We start from the raw sequence: 21,878 nt of genomic DNA on the forward strand, positions 1-21,878 counted from the left end.
GAAATGCAGATAATCCAAGTGAGTTCACCATTTTTATATTTGTGGGAAATAGATCAGTACAAGCAAAACCCAAGACCCAAGTGCCTGAGATAGAAGCACCCTGAACGTACCAGCCTACACGCCTTTTCTCCTCCTCCTGCTGTGGGCAGGCCTGGGAGTGCCAGTCTCTCAGGGCCAGCAGGAAGGGCACTCAGAGTATAAGGCGGGTGCTCAGTGTCCCAGCCTCTTGTTCCCGAGGCTCGGGTATCAGTGATGGTGGCGACGGCCCTAGAGCTGTCCCAGGAGCCATCCCAGGCGACAGTCCTGGATGCTGAGACCAGTGGAAGCAGGCAGGGTGGCAGCGACACTGAGCTTGCCGGAGAGCACCTTTGTGAGGGGCGTTGGGCACAGCAGCTAGAAAGGCCCGGGAGAAGCAGCTCTTTCTGCCCCGGAGGCGGCCGGCTGTCGTGTGGTCTGGCCCTGGCTTACGGGCTTTCCCCCTGGAACAGAGGAAGGCACGCGCGTGACCTATGTTCCTCGGCCTGAGAAGCCATGGCCAGGCCCCTCCCCAGCCTCCAGATGACCAGATCATTGAGCTGGAAACAGTCCCTCCCCTTTGAGATCCACTTCAGGTGAATAAAGAGATGAACACAGGGCCTTTGGAAGGCTGTCTCCACGTGGAGGGACCTGACAGGTGAGGTGTGAAGGACAGATTCACTCCTCGAAGCAAGCGGGCCCCAGGCAGCACCTGCTCCATTCTGGGAGATCTGAGAAAACGGTTTCCACACTCCTTTGAAAAAGTCGAGTCAGTTTTGCCCTTTTCTGCTCTGCTCTCAAGTGAGACAGGTGAAGATGTCTCTTAAAAGCGCAGACACCTGGTTTAGCATTGAATTTCGTGCTGGAAGACGTGACCTGGAGGAGAAAGTCCTCCAGCAAGAATCAGGAGGGCAGGAGAAGGGGGCTGGGCGCCCGAGGAGCCCCCGCTCAGGTAAGCCGCACGTGCGCCCTCCAGCAGAGGGGGCCGCCACAGACGACACGTGCCCGAGGCCCCGGTGGTCTGCGGATGGTCGGCATCTCAAAACCGCATCCAGCCCTTGCACAACCGCCAGTACGGGAATCAGAAGGTGGTTCGGGAGCCGTCTTACCCGTTAAAAGAATAAACCGGGGGTGCCTGGGTGTCGCGGTCAGTTAAGCGTCTGACTCTCGACCTCGGCTCAGGTCTTGATCTCAGGGTGTTGAGTTCAGGCTCCAAGCTGGGCTCCTCCCTGGGCGTGAACCCTCTTTTAAATAGACAGATAGATAGATGATAGATACAACCCGCAAGCCGGTAAGGGAAAAAAAACAAGAAACCGTTCTTAGCAATGAAAACATCATAAGCTTAGTCCAACTAAGGTCAGAATAGATGCACACACGAGCCGGAAGGTTAAGGCACGGGACTCTCCTGACACCAGTGCAGAGGGAACAGGGGAGGGAAGTACGAAACAGTGGGAGAAATAAACCGAAATGTTCTTTAGCTGAAGAAAGATTTGACATCGCCTGGAGAAAGTCTTCAAAGGCGAAACCAACGGAAGCATGTAAATCCGTGGCCTTCCCCCACAGTGACCGTGACTTCCTGAACGCCTTTCGATGCAGCAGCAGCAAAACTGAAGTGCTTGGCACGCACCTAATGAGCCGTCCAGTGCCCGGATGGACGAAATTCTGAAAGGTTCCTGAAAGAAAGAGGAGAGGTCTGAGTAAAAGGACACGCCGTGTGCTATAGCTGCGGGGTTCAGTAGTATAAAGAGAGTTCTCCCCCCGGTGAGATATCCTGTCCCTGATGGCGCCCGGCAGGGGAGGGGAGGAGAGGAGAGGGGAGCAGCACGGAGTCCGCGTAGCAGTGCAGCGGAACAGAAAGTTCTGAAGCAGGCGGGAATCCGCAGCGAGAGAGTAACTGCAGAGGGAGGGAGGACTCGCGTAGGATATGCGGTTTCGAAGGCGCACCTCCCTGCCGAGGGAGCCCCAGGCCAGTCGGAGATGTAAATGGGAGGAAATGCGAGAGAATCCGAGGGTAATTCAAGAGAGTGTCGGGATGGGGGGGGGGGGGGGCGTCCTAAGAGACAGACCCTGAGTGGAGGGAGGAACCTACTCCTCTGCTCCCCGTTGGGGTGTCGGGTCCTGGTTCGTACAGAGTCCAGACGCGCCGTCCGCCGGGAGCTCTCTGAGGAGTACTCCTCCAAGTGCAAGATCAACCCATGCGTATTGAGTAGGAGTAGCTTTTGTAAGGCTGCCAGATGGCCTCTTAAATGCTCGAAAGCCCGTGAGTCCAGCTGCCCCCAAGCGGAGTTGATAAAACAGAAGATTCTTTGCCTTTCGGTGATGTTTGGGGGCAGACGCCCAACTTTGTCCTACTTCTAAAAAGGGGAAGGGAAGTCGCTAGGACAGTGCGGCTTGTGCCCCGGTTGCTGGGCAGCGGCCCGCCCTGCCAGCCCTCAGGAGGAGGGGCCTGCCCACCCTCCCGGGGCCTCACGTGGCCCCTCGGTGCTTGTCATCCCGTGACCCGCACATGCCTCACCCCAGACACCACATGAGGGGAAGGAGACCTGTGACGACACAGGACCGCAGGGAAGAGGGCTGAGGACAGATGCGCCCGAGGAGCCAGCACAGGCGGCGGGACGCTGGAGAGGGGAAGACACGTCAGGGGAGAGCAGAGAGAGCCACTAACCAGGTCCAGGGCTGGTCCGCCCCGGGGCCCGCCGCTCCGTCTGTGCTCGCACCACGGCAGACCTCCCCCTGCACACCAGCGGCCAGGGCCGGATGATCTTACTGGGCACGAGACAGTGGACGCAAGTGAGGATTCCTTCCCTTCCCTCTGCCGCTTCTAATCTTTCCGGGGAGCAGTGTTCTCGTCTGCCTTACCCCGCGGCCCCAGGAAGCACCTGGCTTGCACCTGACTCGGTGTCCAAAATGTTTATTCTGGTTCTCACACCCCCGGCCCCCAGCAGAAATAGGGATTGCTAAACTCCCTTCCCCTTTATCTGGGTCCAATCCAACCAGTGTCCCAAATAGTCCTAAAACTTAAGGACTCTAGTCCTTTTCAAAAACAATTTTTGAAGGCGGCAGGGTCCCAAGGGAACCCTCAAAATAAATCCTACACGCAACCCCAGACAAAAGCAAGAGGAGGAGGTTACTGGGTAGGTGAAGATACAGTCACTTCCCAAGGTCATTCTTTAATGGCTGTTGCCTACCTGACCCCCTTCCCCCTTTTCTCTCCCAGCTGAGGGAGGGGACAGCATCCTCACCTAGACTGGCTTATATTGTCTGCTGTCGTTGCCCTCTAGTAATGGCTCAAATCGATGGGGCTTTTTTATCTTTTTCTATTTTTTTCTTTTAGGATTTTTTAAAAGTAATCTCTGTCCCCAGCATGGGGCTTGAACTCACAACCACAATTTCTAGAGTCACACGCTCTACCGACTGAGCCAGCCAGGAGCCCCATATTGAGCTGTTTTAAATGCTGTGAAAGTTGTAAAATGTGGCCCCGAGTTTTTCCGACACTCCTCCTATTGAGAGAAGTGTCCGTTGTGTCCGTCCCTTGAGTCCAGGCTTTGGGACAGCGTGGTTAATAGGCTGTGGCAGGAGTGACCGCCAGCTTGCAGGAGGAGACCGACACCGGCTGTCGGGGCCCAGCCACCACGCGGTGAGGAAGCCCCCGGCTGCCCAGGGCGAGGCCCACACGGAGAGGAACTGACCTCACCCCCTCACCAGCCTTGCGGGAGCACCACCTTGGAAGGGGGTCCCTTGGCCCCAGATGCGCCAGCTCAGCTGTCGTCTCCTGGGGCAGAGACGGGCGCTCCGCTGAGCCCTGCCCAAATCGCAGGCGGGAGCGAGACGGGGGATTTTTTGCCGCTTCAGGTTTGGAGGGTGATCTGCTGTTCGGAGTAATCAGTTGTATAATGTTCGTATTGTGCTATTCGTATATAGATTCTACGTATTCACACGTGTCATCGAAGGTAAAATCTGTAAACACAAGTTACATGCGTGGATAAGCGAATGCCGAATTTCACTAAGTCCTCACTACCGCTTCTGGGGGGGGCCCCTGTTCACAGACCGGAATCCACCTGCCCTCAGCCCCCCGCTGGTCGGTCGTGAGGTGGAGTCTTAGGCACTGATCACAGACTACGCCAGCGCCCTCTGTGCGTCTTCCGTGCCTGTGGCCCGCCTTCACCTGGTCACCCGAGGCGTTTTCCGGAAGGGGAACGGGGGAGGTGTGATCTCCCCGCGGCATGCCAGAGGCCTGCTCAGTCCGGAAGCGTGCGGGCCCGGGTGCCGTGGCTCTGTGTCCAGACTTCCTGCTGCCCTTGGAGCCCGTCTGCGTGTCGCTAAGCAGCTCCCCCCACCCGTGGCGAGCCCCTGGTGTGATGGGCGCTGAGCCAGCGTGGCCTCTGCTGCATGGAGTTGCCCGTGCCTCGCGGCATTGGTAGGTGAGGGGGCAGTGGCGGCCCGTTGCTGGTGTGTGGCAAAGCCCCTCTGGACCCCCCCGGGGGCCCCAGCCACTTGGCCGGTCCCTGTCGTCGTCTGGGTTCTCACCAGAGACCGCCTGGACGGCCTTGCAGACAGGCGCACACTCCCATGCCTCTGGCGGGCCAGGATTCCTTCCTGTGGATGGAACCCTTTGTTTTCGGTGTCCCTAAATCACAAAGGTTAAAATGGGAGCTGACCTGTGACCATGTAACGTGGACGCTTTGCACTGTGGATGGTTTGGAAGCAATCAACTCAGGCCCCAAGTGCCGGGTTCTGAGCAAACCACACACGTCTCCCCTCCTCAGAGGGCGGGTTAACTTGTTCAGCCCTCGGAAGGACCCCACGAGGCGTGTACCCTTAGGCTCCCTGTTCCCGGGTCGGGGAGACAGGGCGAGGCCAGACCCGTCCCCTGGGGACACGCTGCTGGATCCCCTTTTGGCCACCAGCAGGGCCCCGGGGGGGGACCCCAGAGAGATGACTTGGTGGTTGAGGCGTGTGGTGGTGAAGCCGGGCACACAGGATTGGCGGCGAGTGCAGCTCTGACGTGGCGCAGCTGTGCCTTCTCAGGTGACGCGCCTTCCCTCTCCATCACCGGAAGCTCTGCACGACCTTTAGTTCACCTAAGCTGCCCACCAGGGCTTCGAGAGACGTGCTCCTACCAGCACCCCCCCCCCCCACACGGGTGGGGGGGGCCGAGGCACGGGGAGCAGAAGCGCCTGCCGGCACTCACGGGAAGAGGGAGCGTCGGGACTTGAACTTGGGCCCTCTGACTCCCGCCCTCTCGGCTACAGCCTTTGCCATCTGCTTCTCAGGAGCCCTGGGGTCTGTGCGTACAGGGCCCTCTCTCGGGACCGGCACAGCTGTTTCGGGGTAGGGTTTGAGGCGGCGTTGGCTCCTCTTTTTACCTTTCCAAGGTTGGTTGGTTTTAAACAACTCCTGTGATTAGGAAGAGACCTCCTTGGTTTATTTTTGGCCCTTTGCTCCCCAAAGCCAGGTCCCCCTTAACACAGATAAAAGGGCCTGACTCCTCGAAATCGGGTTCATGGGGGCACGTCTGCTGTCCATGATCTGGTGGCATCGGTTTTCTGTCGGTTTGCCGGCTGCTGTCCCAACACAGACTCCGCGCGGTGAACGGCAGGTGGCGCTGCTGCCCCGTGGAGAAACGGTCGGGGTCGCTTCCTGGGGCCGGTGGCCGCCTCTCCTCTCCGAGGAGGGGCCCCTGACCCTCCCCCTGGGGAAGGCACCCTGGCGAAGACCCCTGGAAAGCTAACCGGAACCCCCTCGCCAGGCCTCTGGCCGTTCGGACAGAGATGGCCCAGCCCTCCCTGCTGCACGCGAGCCGTGACCACGTGGGGTTGCAGCAGGGCCCAGAGACGTGTGCTGCTGCGTGGCTTGCTTTGGGGGGATTTCCCAATACAGACGCGTCTTTACCCTTTTTCAGAGGGTGTCTGAGGACCTGGCTCGCTTCTCTGTGGCCATAAGCCCCAGACACGGGAGGACATGTGGTCCCTGCACCCGCCATGGCGTGATAGTTTTAATAAGATGCTGGGAGAGGCTTGTCACTGTCTCTCCCCAGACCACTGTCCCAAGGCCACCGGGTGTGGCCTACACCTTCGCTGCACAACCACGCAGAAAGCCTACACTCTGAGAGTTGGAGCAGGCCCCTCGCCCACTGTGCTCACAGTGGGGGCTTCCTGCCTCCGCTCGGGGCCCAGGGGTGCCCCGGCCTTGGTGGCATCTCCCCAGGATGTCGACGCAACCCCAAGGGTCCTGGTGCTGCAGACCCGTGATGACCGGGGTGTAGGTGACACTGAATCTAGCCCCAGGCGAGGGCAGACACACGCAGGTGCCCAGTGTCTGTGGTGGTCTTCCTGTCACACCTGTAGACGTCCCCATCCCTGGAGCACACGCGTCAACGTTGGGAAAGGCCTGTGGTTTGCCTCAGTCCTGAAATCCAGCCGTGTCCCTTCATGAGTGGGCAAGGCTTCTCTGCCAGAGATGGCCAGCAAAGACCTCCCTCCTTGAAACAGCCCGGAAGATTCCAGAAGCAGAGCGGAGAAGCTCAGGGGGCCAGGGAAGTGAAGGGGGCTGCCGTGGGGGGTGTGGGGCGGAAACCCATGAGATCCAAGTCTGTTACACCAGAAGGGAGCTGGATATCAGAGATGTGAGCTGGTGCTGCTGGGCCAGCCTCCCCCCACCCCATCCGCATGACCCACACCCCCGGCGCCAGGCACGGGGTGTCCCGAGACCCCAGCAGAGGCTGCTTGTGGACCGCACTTCAACTCGCCCCTTTTCACCAGGCTGGTGGCTGGAGGAAAGAGGGTGCCCGGGAGCCATGGAGCACGGTGCTTTAGGGACATGGGCTTTGCGTCTGAGTCCGGATTCCAGCTGTTGTCAGCAGGGTCTGGAGCAAGCCCCCTGACCGGTTTCTGCTGTGCAAGGCAGGAGTCGTCCTAGGACCTCCCTAAGGGAACCCCAAGAAGGACCAGGCGCGTGTGGGAAGGGGGTTGCTTGCCCGGGCTCCCCTTCCCTCCGTGGGCCCTCGGCCCTCACCGCTGCTGGCGCTCAGAGCCGCTGCCTTCGCGGGGCAGGAGGGGGCAGCAGAGGCCACTCTGAGCCGACCTCACCGAGGCTTTTCTCAGGAGCCCAGAGACACTAGAGGAGACTCTCAGACTCGGCACTCGCCAGGACCCCCTGGAAATCTGTGAAAATCCTGGGTCCTGCCTCCAGAGAGTCAAATCGAGTGGGTGTCAGCCCGCCCCCCCGCCGACCCACCGATCTGTGGTTTCAGCAGACACCCCAAGTGTTTCTGATGAGGGCGGTTCCACACTCAGAGTCACCATCAGAAATGCGGTCGCAGGGCTCAGGGGTCTTCTGGCCTGGAGGTTAGGAGGTCCTCCGTGGGAAGGGCGGACAGTCCGTCCTGGGGCGCGTGCTAGAAGATGGGGAGCTCAGCGGTTCCCGAACGGAGTGCTCGATGGGAACCCCTGAGCAGAGGGCCCTTGCATCTTGAGTGGCACCCACCCCCACCTGCCCCCCTGGATCTCTAGGAAGCAGGGCGAGCCACGCGTGGGTCTCGTGGTCACTCCCGTCTGGGCACCACAGAGCGAGGTCATTCCGTTTGCTCCCGAAGACCATCATCTCATCAACCACTGCCCTTCATGGGTCATGAGGACAGACAAGGAAACTGAGGCTCAGAGGCGATGCACCTTGCCCGGGTTAGATGGTGGCAGAACAGGGACTCTAGCTCTCTCTGTCCGCTCCCTCTGGGATGCCTGATGGCTGCCGGGAGCCTGGAAGCCTGGGGAGCCAGGCCCTTGTGGACCACCCCCTCCTTGTCCCCAGCTGTCCAGCCCCAAAGGGAAGAGAAAACTGGGACAGATGGGCTTTGGTGGGCCAGGCACCTTCCCCCATCAGAAGCGCATACCCGAGTGCCTTCGGGCCGCTGGGGGTGGGGGTGGGGGGCAGATGTGGATCAGAGGCGAGCTCCAGGGATGGGGTGACGCCTGCCCGGCTGGGCCTGCAGTTTCCTGCTGCCTGGGACCGGGCCGCCAGGAGGCTGTTGGGCGCGCCCAGGACGCCAGCCCCCCCACCCCCAGCAGAACCCTGGAGTCCCTGCGATGTGTGACCCACAGACAGAAACATTATAGCGTAATCCCTGGCCCCTCCCCACATCCAGGTGTTTCGATATTGGGGGGAATTCATGCACTTAAGGTCCAGGACCACCCCCCTGAGGTATGCGCAGGGGCGTCTGGATTAATTCTACCCAGGAGGCTGTTTACATGCACAGCGGGGGTGGTTTGACACCAGGCTCGGAAACGCCTTTGCAGTTTAAGATTGTAACCTGCGTAAGCACGCTTTTGTGGGGGTGCACGTGGGAGCTCCGTGGCCCCTGTGCACATCGGGGCTGAAATGGGCCCTGCGGGGGCGGGGGGGCACATGCCAAGCAAGCCCGTTCTGTGAGTCACCTGTAGCATCAGGGCGGTGTGCAGTCTCGAACATGGGTCTGGAGACAGTTTTGCTGCAGTGTTCAGGCCCTTTCTGGGCCAGGCTCTCCTCGCTGGGAAGGCTTTTCTCTCACCCCCAGGCCCCTGGTCAGACTGGGAGACAGAGGCCAGGCCCCATCCTGGGGCTCCCTGGCCGGTTTTCCTGCACAGTCCCCTCTACGTGCCACCCCCGCAGCCAGCCCGGGGCGTGGGAGCGCTGGGAGGGCCTGTAGAGACACAGGTGTCCTCGGGGAGGTGAGCGGGAAGCGGGGCTCACCTCCGCCCCGGCCTCTGGCCCAGAGGCGCCAAAGCCAAGCACAGCCGGCGCGCACGAGGTCTCTGGCGCGCCCAGGGACCAAATGAGTGGGCGCGGAGGCTGGAGCCACGGCCCGGAGACTCGGGAGCTTGCTGGCTGGGCTGGCATTGGGTTTCTCCTAATCAGCCCCGCTTCCCGGAGCCTTGGTCCTAATTGGGGCGCAGTCTCCGCGGAGCAGCGCAGGAGGGAGGACGAGACCCGCTCTCGCCTGCGGAAGTTGCCTGGATGTGAACGCAGCCCAACATTCCTGTGCTGGAGGCCCCGGGGATTTTCTCCGGCCCGGCCTCGTTTTCTCGGGCACCGGTGGCTGCCCCAGTGGCCTCCAGCCCAGGAGGACCGTGCCTTCTCTGCTCGCCGGGCACCCACTCCCGCAGCGCAGGGCCAGGCGCGTGCTGGAGACAGAGGGCTGTGCCGCCGGGGAGACCCCCGGCCCCCGACGCTTCGGCCCACCAGAGCCCCAGGGTGAAGTCGCCGGCCTTTTCCTGTACGCTTTATCTCATTTTATAGACAGCGGTTCGTTTGGGACATTAATTGCCTGGGCGAGTTTGATAATTTTGATGTAACCGAGCACTGGAGAAATTACCCTCACGTCCAAAATGTCAAATTTGAGAAGAACCAGGTTCAGAGGCTCGCGACCCCACGACGCGCAGAAACTGCGGTGGGTCCTGGCATGGCCGCCCGACAATGGGACTTTATTGTGTTTGTTTTCTTAGGTGGGCAGGGACGGCAGTGGAAAGAGGGTGGTCGGCTGGAGACACAGGTTTTTAAACAGTGTTCCCCACCCCCCAGTGACTCGAGGGGGAATGTTCGCGAATGGAAATGTTTGTCACCTTGCTCTCCCAGCAATGGCCCTTTTCTGGCTTAAATTTTACTCACTTCTCCGTTGGGGAAAACCAAGTGTAGAACACCAAACAAGACAAAAACAACAACAAAAGCCCTACGAAAAGCCTTAAAGTTGCCTCACTATTTATAACAGCCTGACTATGGGAACATTAAAGTCTGACACTCAAAGTAAAACTCCCATTGGTGGCAAAAGAAGGTGAAAAAAACAAAAGCCAACATATCGTAGTTCTACTTTTATATATATGGTTTTCCCTGGGGGAAGAAAAAAGAGTACAGTTTTTCTTTCAACATTTGATTATTTCTTTAAAACGAGAAATGACGTTTAGAGTGGCAGAGGCTCTTCTTAAAAACAGAAGCCAAGAACAATAGTTCCTCGTGTCCAGATTTCATTTCAATGTGAAGTGAAGGATGGAAAGAGGAGGAATAGAAAAGAGACAGAGAGAGAGAAAAGGGGGGGAAAAGTATTAAGAATCCCCCATATTTTAAATACAAAACAAGTCTAGAGGTTCCAGGCTGGTTTCTGTGTAGATTTTGGGGTTTGGAAGATATTCTACAATCCCAATCCCGATAAAATACTCATGCGATTTTATTTCTGGTTGATACAATGTTAAAGGCCATGTACAAATGTTACACATTTTTATTTTTGTTCTTTTTTTAGGAAAAAAAAATACACAAAAGGCAAAACATCCTCAAATTGTCATTTTCTACAGTGCAGAAGGAAATTTAAAATACGGTCACAAATGCTGCACCCCAGCAGCCATAATACTAAAAAAAAAAAAAAAAAAAAAAAAAAAAGGAGGGGTAGTCCTTCATTTTATATATATATTTATATAAACATATGGAAATTTGTTTTTACACAGATCGGACTTTGTTTCAAATTTACAATGGATCTCTAAAAAAAAAAAAAAAATTCTATGTGGCAAATATTGCCAACAAAGTTACACCATTAATACTGATAAACGGAGGAGCCTATGCGGTGTTTCGATTGTCAGGGAAAAGAGAAGAATAAATAACAGAATGAGCCTTTTGCTATAGTTTAAAAAGTGCCTTAACCTTCCTGTGTCACCGCGATCCTGAATCCGTGCGCTCACCGGCCTTCCTTGCCCCCGCGCCGTGCCGGGCTCCTCTCACGCTCCCACCGGGCAGGCAGTACAGTAGAGATCGTAGAGATCAGGAGACAGTCGGGTCTCGTGAGAAAAACCCCCCGCCGAAAAAGTCGAAATGCAACTCGAGACAAAACCAAGAGGACTGTAGAGAAGGCAGAGGGGGGCGGAGGGGACGGGCGAGCCCTGCGTCGTCGGGGCTCCTTCTGGTTTCCTTTTGTACGAAGAACAGTGGCTTCAGAAATGCAAGTCCGCGCCAAGGTCCACCTGCGGTCACCAGAGGGCTTCTGAGATGGGGAGGGAGACGTGATTTTTGCCCCCCCCCAACCCCTGGAAACACGGCTCTGAGAGGAGACTTGTGTGTTCCAAGACATTCTTTCCAAAAAAAAAAAAAAAAAAAAGTAAAAGTAAAAAGATAAATACTCAACCAAAATATAAAAGTATTTGATAATGATGGTCTCACATGTTTGCCTTTCTTCCGAAAGCCTTCCCCCACCTTCGCCGCTGGAGGGAAGGCGGGGAGAGACCTCAGCTGCTTTCTTGTTTGGGTGTCGAGGGTTTCCCCCAGCACAGCACCTTCTCAGCCGGCTTCAACTGGTTCAAAAATAGATTTTTGTTTACCAACAGCTGCAGTCAGACCAGGCCCCTCAGCCACCACTTGTTAATTTTTTGAGGGAGTGGGTGCCGCCGAGCTGGCTCTTCCTTTGCGCTGGGGACTCCTTTCCAAATAATCCGGGTGGGTAGGGGTCAGACCCTTGTCTTCTGCCTGCGGTTATACCTCAAGAATAGAGCAGTTTCTGCGACGGGTTCCGGGTCCCCGGGCCAGGCCGCCCGTGCCCAGAGGGCCCCGCGGGCTGCGGTCTCACATCACGCAGGGCTTGATGTCTTGGTAGGTGACCTGCTGGTGGTAGTAGGAGCCGCTGCCCGCCGAGTGCATGGACGAGGGCGCCATGGTGTTGAAGGAGAAGACGAACTCCTTGCGGTCACACATGCCGGGCGACTGGGAGTGATACCTCGGGATGCCTGCAGAGGAGGGACAGGAGGGCAGGGAGCACAGGGCTAGGATGGGGCCCAGGGCTCCAGGAGGAGGAAGCGGCCTCCGGGCCCCGGGCGCGGGGCCCACTGCCTCCCTACGCCCCACCCAGGTGCCAGAGTCCCAGAGCTCTGGCCTCAGGCGGGTCCAGGCGGCCCCGGGGGTTCGGGCCGGGCTCTGTGCTCCAGCAGGAGATCCCGGGACCCCAGCGACAAGCACCGTTTCCTGGGTGCCGCGGCCTGGGCCTCCTCCGCCTCCGTCACCAAGTCCTGGGCCGGGGCTTCCCGAGGCCACAGGGGAAGGGGCGAGGGGGCCGCCGCAGGCGAGGAGACCGCAAGGACAGCCTGGCCTCCACCTCCAGGGCCAGCCCAAGGCCTGTGCCCGGTGCCGGGGCACCCGCCTCCCAACCCCAAGGGCTGCGAGGCCCTGGTACACGACGACGGGAGGCTTCTCCAGGGGAAGAGCCCCTTGGAAAAAGGCCCCCTGCCCCCCCCCCCCCCGCCCCGGGGTGAAGAGAGGCAGCCAGAGCCGGGAGTCTGAAGCAGGGCGATCCCCACGGAGGGGTGGCCCTCCAGCCTCCAGGCTGGCTCCTGCCTCCCTTGGGCGGCTGACAGCTGAGCCCTGACAGGCCCCGCGTAGCTCCTCCGAGCCCTTTCCAGAACCAGACCCAGGGAGGCTGGCGGGTGCCAGAGGAGGGTGCCGGGCGGGAAGCTGTTCCCCCTTGGAGGCGTCCTCCTTGGAGGGGTGAGGAGGAGGGTATCTGGGGAACAGAAAGCCCGGAGCTCTGAAACAAAGAGTCTGTGGGGCCTGCACCTCTAACTTGGTCTGGGCCTGGCCACAGCCCCTGTGTGCCTCTGTCACCACAAAATGTGCCCCAACCCGACATTCCCAAGGCCAGGCCTGGTTCCCCAGGAGCCCAGCGTGCTGGGCCTCTGAACACCCGGCCCAGGCAGCTTGGGGCCTAACTCTCCCTCTCGGCCCAGGCAGCTTTCCGGTGGGGACTACGGAGCCAGGCGACCAGGGCCGGGCTCCCGCTCCATATCCTGGGAACTTGCTGAGGTGTGTGAGGGGGCTGAGGACCCAAAGGGATGTAAAACATCGGGGTCTGAGTCTTTTTTGGCGAGGAAGGGGCCTACTTGGCCAGGCTGGGGGCTACCAGCAGCGGGGAGTTGGAACCGAAAACGAGAAGCAACAATTATCGTGGCCCAAATTGCCCTCCCCCCTGCGCTCACCCCTCAAAGTGGGGGAGGTCCGGCCAAGACGGAGCTTGGCGAGCCGCTGCCTCCCCCAAGCACCGGGGCCGGCACCCCGCGGAAGTGGCCGAGAGTTCTCGCCCGGGGCGGTGGGCGGTTTGGGCGCCTGCTCTCGGGAGCAGCGCGCCGACGGATGTCGGAGGCCCCCGGGACCGGGACAGCCCTGGTCCCCCCACTCACCTTGCAGCTCGGCTGGGGCGTTGTGACTGTTCTGGTGTAGATACGGCTGGTCCAGGGAGTGCGTGGAGAGGCTGCCGGACAGGGGGTTGGCCGTGGGGTTGCAGGGGGACAGGGGCTGCTGCTTGATGTAGGAGGCGCCGCTGTTGAGCGCGGCAGAGGCTGAGGGCGGCCAGGCGGCCGTGGAGCCCGAGTAGACTGCGTGCGGCTCCATGACCCCGCCGGCGGCCGCAGGCAGCAGCGGGGAGGCCGGCACGGAGCTGTCGTGGTGCGGGTACTCACCGGCCGCGGCACCGCCACAGCTGCCCATGTACGAGTGGCCGCCGTTGGCGGGCAGGTGTGGCACCGAGTGGCTGGGCAAGGCCATGCCGTCCACGTTGCCCGGCAAGTGGCCGTTCATCATGCCCAGGCCGCCCTCCAGCGCCAGGCTGTTGGGCGGGCACGAGAGGCCGCCCGCGGAGCTCTGGAAGCCGTAGGTGTCCGGGAGGTGGTTGAAGCCCAGCCCGTTCATCATGCTGTACATGGGTTTGAGCGCCTGGCATTTCCTTCGGAAGCCGCGCGGCCGCCGCCGAAAGGAGCCCTCCTCGAACATGAACTCGCTGGCGGGGTCGATGGTCCAGTAGTGGCCCTTGCCGGGCCGCCCCAGGCCCTTGGGCAGCTTGATGAAGCACTCGTTGAGCGAGAGGTTGTGGCGCACCGAGTTCTTCCAGCCCTGGTAGGAGCCGCGGAAGAAGGGGAAGCGACTCTGCAGGAACTGGTAGATCTCGCTGAGCGTCAGGCGCTTGGTGGGCGAGCTCTGGATGGCCATGACGATGAGCGCGATGTACGAGTAGGGCGGCTTCTCGGGGCGCCGGATGCCGGCGTTGGTCTTCTTGGCCTTGGACGGGCCGGACGACGCGGGGTCCATGGCCGCGCCACCGCCGCCGCCCCCGCCGCCCCCGCCGCCGCCGCCGCCGCCGTGCGGTGGCTGCTGCTTCTCGGGCGCCGAAGACATCGGGTGGCTGCTGCTGCCGCCGCCGCCGCTGCCGCCGCTGCTCTGCGCCGCCGACGAGCCGGGGAGGAGGAGGAGGAGGAGGAGGAGGAAGAGGAGGGGGGGGAGGAGGGCGAGGGGGAGGGGGCTGCGCGCGCGGGGCTGGCTGCGCCTCTGCCGTCATCCGCGGCCACTGCTCCGGAGCGGGCCTCGGCGCGCCCTCCCCCGGCCGCCCGCCCGTCCTCCCCGAGGAGCGGCTGGATCCGCCGGCGGTTGGCGCGGGGCCCCCCTCTCTCCAGCTCCCTCCTCCCCCCCTCTCTCTCCTCCCTCTTTCCCTCTCGCCCTCCCACTAGGGAAGGAGCCGAGCGGAGGCTGAGGGCAGCCTCTTTGCCGCAGCCCCGGCAGAGGCCGCGAGGAAGCCCCCTCCCAGCCCGTGTTTTGGGGGGAGGCACCACCTCCGGGGGCCTGAGGCCGTGCGCCCCCGCGGGGAGCAGCTCCCGGCCCCCGCCACCCGTGGCGCTCGGCTCCACGGCTCCAGCCAGGCCGCCCTCACTGCATCTTCTCTCCGCGGCGTCCCGCGGGCCGGACCGAGACCCTCCAGGAGTTCCCTCCCCTCCCTGCCCCCCTCCGAGCCTCGCGTTGGTGGGCGCTTAAAGGGCCCCCACCCTCGCCGCCCGGGGGCCGCCGGCAGAACCGCCCCGCCTCCACCAACCTGGCGAGCAAGTGTTAATGCGCCCTCGGCCCCGCGGCTCGGCCCCGCTGCGCACAGCGCCCCCCCCCCCCCCCCCCCCCGCCTTCCCGGCCCCGAGGCGCGGGCACCCAGGGCCTTTCCCGACGGGTACAGCCCGGCGGCAGATCGCAGACTGCGGCGGCGGCAGCGGGCAGCAGGCCGTGGCCACCGCGGGCGCAGCCGGCTCGGCCACGGGTCCCCGCGGCCAGCGGGCGTCCGTTCCCGTGAGGGCCCGCCTACCCGCTCTCCCCGCCCCGGGAAGGACTGCGCTGCGCCCGGGACTTTTTGGACTCGCCCAGAAGCGCGCGAGCAGGCGGGCAGCCGCGGGAGCCGAGCGCGGGCGGAAAACGAAAGCGCAGGGCGGGTCGCGGCCGCTTTGTCTCAGGCGCCGCGGGCCCGGCCGGAGCGAGTGAGAGCTGCCGGGCCTGCGGGGACCAAAACCGCACAGGCTTTCCGGAAAAAGCGGCCCCGCTCATTTCTCATCCACGCACTCAGGCACACGCGTGCGTACACTGGTGCACGTGCAAACCCTGGAAATGAGGATTCCGGACGTGCAAACTCACACCCATTCGTGAGTGCCCACTCACGCACACCTTGCTCAGGCATGTGCGCGCCCAAGTAACGCGCTCGCTCGCGCGCGCACACACACCAGGCCCACGGGGCTTGAAATTCGCACCTACTCTCGCTCACGCGTACGCTAGCCAAGTTCCAGTCTGAACCCACACGCTTCCTAGGGGACCCCCTGCCACACACGCACACACTGAAAATCCGCCTGGTTGGCCCCGCAGCGTCGGTGTTCCCCGCTTTCCAAGAACAGGTTCCTATTTCTCGTCGATGGTAAAGGCCCTGGCAGGAAGTTTATACGGCTCAACGTAAACACGTTCTGGGGGATTCTTTAATAATAATAGAGAATTCCGCGTGCGCGGGGGGGAGTTGGCCTAATGCCCCTGTGGGTCGGCCTGCCGCCGCCACGGGGCCTCTGACACTGCGCGCCAGGCCAGGTTCCGGAAGGCAGCCTGCGCGCGGGCGGGGAGCACAGGCCCTGGCGGCCCTCTCGCGCCAGGCTGTCCGCCGCACGGGGCTCGCACGCACGCCGTCCCTCGCAGTCCCGGGGTGGGGGCTGGGGCTGGTGGGGGCGGCCGGGGGCGGAAGGGGGGGTGGGGAACAGTGGCGCCGAGCCTGGGACCGCGCAGGAGCTGGGCGCAGCACACGCAAGCGAGGACCCAGGTGAGTGCTGTTCGCGCGCTGACTGCGGGGCGCCGAGCCCAGCCTCTCCAGCCGGGGCCCTGGGCCGAGAGGAGGGAGGTGAGGGGTGTTTTTTCGCGGGTCGTTGCCAGGAGCCTGGATGCCTCGCCTCGGCGGGAGCTGGGGCCAAAGACAGATGCCGGGCTCGGAGTGCGCCCGCCCCGCGGCGCTTTTCAAAGCCCACCGTCCTCTCGGGTTCCTCTGGCTTCCTTGTCCCCCGCTGTCCCCCCCCCGCTCAGAAGCCTTCAGCCTCGGCCGTAGACGCCTCCTCGTCGCCTTCGGGGCGCCTGGCACCTCCGTGCGAGGAGCTGGGGGCTCGCAGGCGTAGCGTGCCCCGCGGTCGCCGCCTTCCCAGGCCGAGTGGCGCTCGCCGGAGAGGAGAGAGTCCCCTTCTCCGTGCTGCGTCTCCGCCCAGCTCCCCGGCCTAGGGGAAGGGTGTGGGGGACGTGACCACGTTGTGTGTGGTTGTATCTCCGCGCAGGTGGGCGCGCACAGGCAGACCCACCCCCGCTGAACTCAGTCCGGCAGACATCCACAGGCCACTGGTACCCTGAGCATCCCACACCGCCTCCGGTACATCTGGGCATCCAACACCCCTCGCACAGCTCGGGCGCCCCAACCCTCGCACCAACGCACAGGCCTGCCCACCGCAGAGGACACGCTTTCCGTTAAGTGTACGCACCCCTACGCTGCGCATTTGCCCACGCACAGCCAGCCGCGTGTCCACCCGCAGTGGCTCGCGCAGCCCCTCCATTAGCGTGCACACGCGTTCTTAATTCTCTCTGGCCCTCTCTCCATCAAATTTCTTTTCTTCTTTTCTTTCCTTTTCATTTCTTTTCTCTTTCTTTTTCTTTTTTTTCTTTTTCTTTCTTTCTTTCTTTCTTTCTTTCTTTCTTTCTTTCTTTCTTTCTTTCTTTTCTTTTTTTTTTTTTTTTGGACCAAACAGCAGCCGCAGGCTAGGAGGCCCTAGCGTGCGGGGAGGGAAGTTCCCAAGAAGGGGTCGCTACCGCCAGCTGCTGGGAGAACATCTGGCTTTCAGCAGAGAGGCCTGTGGGGGAGGCTGTCACACTCCCCAGCCAGCTAGGGGTGCAGCCAGCGCGAACCCAGCGGCTCCCAGAAAGCGATAGTAACGCCTCTGTTTTGCTGATGGGGCGCCTTCAAAGAGGGGGGTCTATAGAACTTGAAATCGGGGGACACTTTTTCCACTAGCCCCTTCCCTCCCGGGTGCTCTCCAGTTGGGAGGGGGCTGCGGATGCCATCTTTGGCCAAACCCGCCGATCATTTCCTCCCTCTTGCAAATCAGGATCTTTCACTGGCTCCTCCGGGGGCTCTTGGGGGTGTTTTGGGGTAGGGGAGCTATGCCTTCCTGGGGAGGAAGTGTGGAGTTGGGGCCCCACCTGGCCTCCACTTACCCCTCAGACTCTGACAGCAAACTGGACTCTGCAGGGAAAGCGCAGCGGTTACCTTGCCCAGGGAGAGGGGGCCGGTGGCGGGATCCTCAGGAATGTTGCAGATGGAGGCTCTCCCTAATCTCCACCCAGGAGGGAGGCAAAGGTGGGGGTGTGAGAAAGAGGGCAGATGAAATGAGCCCCCAGCTCTGTAATTTGGAGGGGACCCCCCAGTTGTAGGGAAAACCACATCCATAGCAAGGAAGGCTTTTCTGTATGCCCCGGAGACTAGCCTCTCAACTCTTACGTTGGCGGGAGAAGCCTCGCTTGACCTTGCGCTTTGGGGTGGGGAAACTGAGGCCCACTAAGGCCCTGGCCTGGATCAGCCAGCGCTGCCAGGAGAACACCTCTCCATCTTTTCTCTCTACCCCCCAAGACAGACCATCACTGCATTTGACCCTCCCGCAGCCGCCTCAGTACAGGCCGAGAGTGGAGAGAATGAACTTAGAAATGCTTCTGTGGCCCCACGGCCCCTGCTTCCCAGGCGCACAGGCACAGGGACCAGTTGGGAAACTGGTGATGACAAGAGAGTAGCAGCTGTCACCGACACGGTGATAACATCAGGACTTCTCAACCGCTGGCTCTCTCCAGGTGCTGATCCCAACCTTATAAACACCCCTTGGATGTTCTTAACCTTTCTAAGGGCTGTGAATCCCTTTGACAAACTATTGAAAACTGTATCCTCTCCACCCTCCCCCGCTCCAAAAGGCACATACCAGTGACATTCATAGAATGATGTTCAAGGTCCCACCAAACACCTGGAGCCTATCGATGAACCCACGATCTCCCACCCATGAACCCAGGACCCAGCTTAAATGCCTCAAAGATACCTGTTTAACCTTCACAGAAGCCGCTACCAGCTCTACGTTATCCCTCCCTTTAGAGAGGTTCCACCCCCCACCCCCCCACCCCCCCCCCCCCCCCCCCCGCCGCCAGGTTATTCTGAGTCCTGGGTCATCCTGCAGAGCCCAGCTGCGAATCCAGGTCTGACCACAGAACCAGGAATTAAGCCCCAGGCCACAGGGCAAGGGTCTGCAGCGGGAAAGGCAGAGAGACCCTCTCTCTGCCTGTACACCGGGGATGATCGTGGGCCACATTCCAATCCAGCATTCACCATGTAGGGATGTTGCCTAAACTATTTATGCCTTAGTTTCTTTTGGGGGGACGTGGTTGTTGGTTGATCAGTTGGTTTTTAACGGCTTTATTGAGCTGTAACTGACACATAACATTGTGTAAAGTTAAAGTGTACAATGTGTTGATTTGATACATTTATGTGTTGCAAAATGATCACGCAGGGGCATTAGCGGCGGCCTCTATTCTGTCACATAGTTACCATTTCTTTTGTGTGGTGAGAGCATTTAAGACCTACTTTCTTAGCGACGTTCAAGTATGTTGCAGATCGTTTTAAAATGTGAAACAGTATTATTAGATGTAATCATCATGAGGTGTAGGTTTTTCATCTAAAAAGGGGTACAAATAATGGCCGCTATTTCTCAGGGCTGTGGTGTGCATTGGGCAGTCATAGACATAGGCTGTCATAGAGACAGAAACAGAACCCCCAGGGCCCATGGGACAGGGGGAGGAAATACAGACAGGGGTGAGTGCAGCATTTTGCTCTTAGTTAGCTTAAAGATCCAGAAAGACACCCCCTCCATCCCAAATCAAATCTGCACCCCAGCTTTGGCCCCAGGAATCCTAAACTGGGGGGGGAGTGTAAAAACAGACACGCCTGTGCTGTGTCCCACTCCCCAAGCCCAAGATATTTTTACTGGCTAATTGCTAAGTGAAGCCGCCCGGGGGGTGAGAGTGCGCCGTAACCCGAGCAGGGAACCAGATCCATCTCGGATTGTGCCGGGCCTGCTGAGCGGGAGGGGGCAGGGGCGAAGGCGGCAGCCGACCACCCACCGAGAGGGCAGCCGCCCTGTCCCCCACTACCCCTGCTCTGCATTAGCGTGGGGCCCCCCCGAGCCTCCCTCATCCCTGCTCCCTCGAACCCCTTCCGGATGATGTCCAAAGGCGACACAAGGTAGGGCAGGCTGGACCCCAGGCCCGAGGTGGGCGCTGGGCAGTCAGGAAAGCTGCCTGGCCTGGGAGAGTCAGTAGGGAGACCCGAGGGGGCAGTGGTGGGATGTGTGGGTGAAAATGTGGCCCTGGGGTTGGGGACTGTGGGGAGAAATGTGAGGGTCAGGAGAGAGTCACCCCCCCTTCCCTGCCTTATAGGATGATTTGTGCCCAAAATACATGGGCTATTTCTCTGCAGATGCTGGATGTGCACACGTAGCGTGCCAATATGCAGGATATTGTCCAGGAGGCAAAAAAAACCACAGGAATTAGGGGCATCTGGCTGCCTCAGCCGGTGGAGTACGTGGCTCTTGATCTCGGGGTCGCGAGTTGGAGCCCCATGTTGGGCACAGAGTTTACTGGAAAAGGGGAAAAAAAAAACCCTCGAGACATAGAGAGGGAGTAGGGTAAGAGGAGGCCCACGGAGACGTGTCCTGTGGGCACTATGGTGCCAGGCAGGTGTATGGCATAAGGTCTGTGTGCACAGAACAGGGTGAGGGCTGCACGTGTAACTTGTTTCCCGTCTCAACGTCACAGGATGTGAGCGTGGTGCAGTAGCTCCCCGTGTAAGGAGGGCCATAAGATTCAGTCAACAGCGCTCGTTATGCGCATAGAGTATTCGACTACGCCGTGAGCCGTTCCGCATACAGACGATTACAAGATGTGTATGACACAGCACATTACACACACACACACCCACACACACACACACACACACACACACACCAGTCCGGGGCATGCACACAATCCAATGGGTTCCGGACACGGAATTTTGTAGGCTCTCTGGACCCTGCGATACAGAATTTCACAGACTGCTGCGGGGGTGTGTGTATGGTCTCATGGGTCATGGACAAGAACACGTAAAACGTGTCCAGACCATCGTGGGAGAGGGGTTGGTGTGGCACGTGCCCGGGAGACCCGGGCAGCGTGAATGGAAGGACGTGGCGGGGTCCGAGCGAGAGCTCACGCGCAGAACGAAGCTGCAGTGACCACACCACCAGCACCGTCGAGGCCTGTGTGCCCGGGCCAGTCGCTAGCTCGCAAAGCAAAGCCGTAACTCTGGAAGGGGAGTCTCTTTTCAGCTCAGGTCCCAGGGGAGGGAAGTGACCCTCTTGTGTTATTCTTCTGACCACAGAGTGACCTTTCTGTGCCGTCGTCCTGGCAAAGGTGGGCGGATGGAGGTGTGGGGACAAGGTGCCTCTGCGTTGGTCACGGAGAGGCTGTGGGCTCAGGGCCGTGTGGAAGGAGCCCTGGAAGGGGGGCCCTGAATCACGGGAGCCCCAGTTCCCCGGGCGTGCTGGGGCCACCGGGAAAACTGATCTGGTCGCAGTGCTCACCTCATTCTGGGGTGCTCTCCCCTACCTGTTCCCATCTCTGCGCGTCCAAACTCCCAACCCCGCCAGCGCCCTGTGTTGCTCTGAGGTGAGCAAGCGAGCCTGATTCTGGGCCCCGCCTCCGAGACGCGTCGTTCTCTTCTCGGTGACCCCCAGGTGAGGAGGAGAGAGTGGCAGTGCCCTCTGGCCCCCACTCAGCTGGGGCCTGGGAGCCCCACCCACGGGGACCACCAGGGCCGTGCCGGGGGAGCAGCCGTGGGGAGGGTCGGCACACCCAACCCTGGCGGGTAGTTTTCCCCCTGAGTTGGGACGCACAGAGCGCTCCCCGACGCTCACGTTTTGGTCAAGAGAAGAAGAAGAAGAAGAAGAAAACAGTCTGAGGCTTGGGGCCACGGCCTTGAGCTTGCCCCAGTGTGGGCACTTGAGCCCAGAGCGCGTTTTCCATGACGTCCCTCGGTGAGGTATTTGACAACACTGACGCCCAGGAATTGGCGGCTCTGTTCCCTGCGAGATTGTTGGGGGTTTTCTGGCATCAGCAGTGCAGGCTGCGCCCGGAAGCAGAGCCCGCTCCCGGGTCGCGGAGCGTCCTGGGGCTTCTGTTCCGGATGCCTGGCCTGCCGGCAGCTCTGGTCTCCCCACAGAGGCCTCCCTGGCTGCTGGGCAGCCGTGCTCAGTAAGACAGGGCGAAGACGCTCCTTCCCACGCGTGCGTGCGTGCGTGCGTGCGTGTGCCCGCGGGAGGGGGACAGGGTGCCTCCCAGGCTTAGTTTTCCAACAGAGGACCCACACGGAAGGGGGCAGACCGAAGCCAGACGGTGCAGCAGGGAGGAAGGGGCTTTGGCTCCCGGCAGAGCTCGGTCCTCCTGAGACGGGAGGGGCAGTGCGGTGGGAGGGCGCAAGTGAA

At 60.6% G+C, this 21,878-nt stretch overlaps 2 protein-coding genes across 2 annotated transcripts; both read right to left on the minus strand.

Annotated features, from left to right (window-relative positions):
• Positions 1–10,189: 10,189 nt before the first annotated feature.
• Positions 10,190–14,819, minus strand: FOXF1 (forkhead box F1). The gene is made up of 2 exons (XM_027076353.2): positions 13,191–14,819; positions 10,190–11,747 (listed from the first exon to the last, which is right to left on the minus strand). Exons 1-2 carry the CDS (start codon positions 14,179–14,181, stop codon positions 11,587–11,589), a joined length of 1,152 nt encoding a protein of 383 aa, XP_026932154.2. The 5' UTR covers positions 14,182–14,819; the 3' UTR covers positions 10,190–11,586.
• Positions 14,820–14,945: 126 nt separating this feature from the next.
• LOC128313312 (translation initiation factor IF-2-like) lies at positions 14,946–16,969 on the minus strand. Its single transcript, XM_053211165.1, has 2 exons — positions 16,698–16,969; positions 14,946–16,556 (listed from the first exon to the last, which is right to left on the minus strand). Exons 1-2 carry the CDS (start codon positions 16,709–16,711, stop codon positions 15,755–15,757), a joined length of 816 nt encoding a protein of 271 aa, XP_053067140.1. The 5' UTR covers positions 16,712–16,969; the 3' UTR covers positions 14,946–15,754.
• Between the last annotated feature and the right edge of the window lie 4,909 nt (positions 16,970–21,878).

The sequence above is a fragment of the Acinonyx jubatus genome, chromosome E2, assembly GCF_027475565.1.
Source record: "Acinonyx jubatus isolate Ajub_Pintada_27869175 chromosome E2, VMU_Ajub_asm_v1.0, whole genome shotgun sequence".
Taxonomy (NCBI): domain Eukaryota; kingdom Metazoa; phylum Chordata; class Mammalia; order Carnivora; family Felidae; genus Acinonyx; species Acinonyx jubatus.

What these genes read in the sequence shown, in the direction of transcription:
- FOXF1 (XM_027076353.2), bottom strand. Translation starts at nt 14,181, where the DNA reads ATGTCTTCGGCGCCCGAGAAGCAGCAGCCACCGCACGGCGGCGGCGGC. An exon ending in CGCCCCAGCCGAGCTGCAAG is followed by an intron (nt 11,748 to 13,190) that starts GTGAGTGGGGGG and finishes CCTCCTCTGCAG; the next exon opens with GCATCCCGAGGTATCACTCC.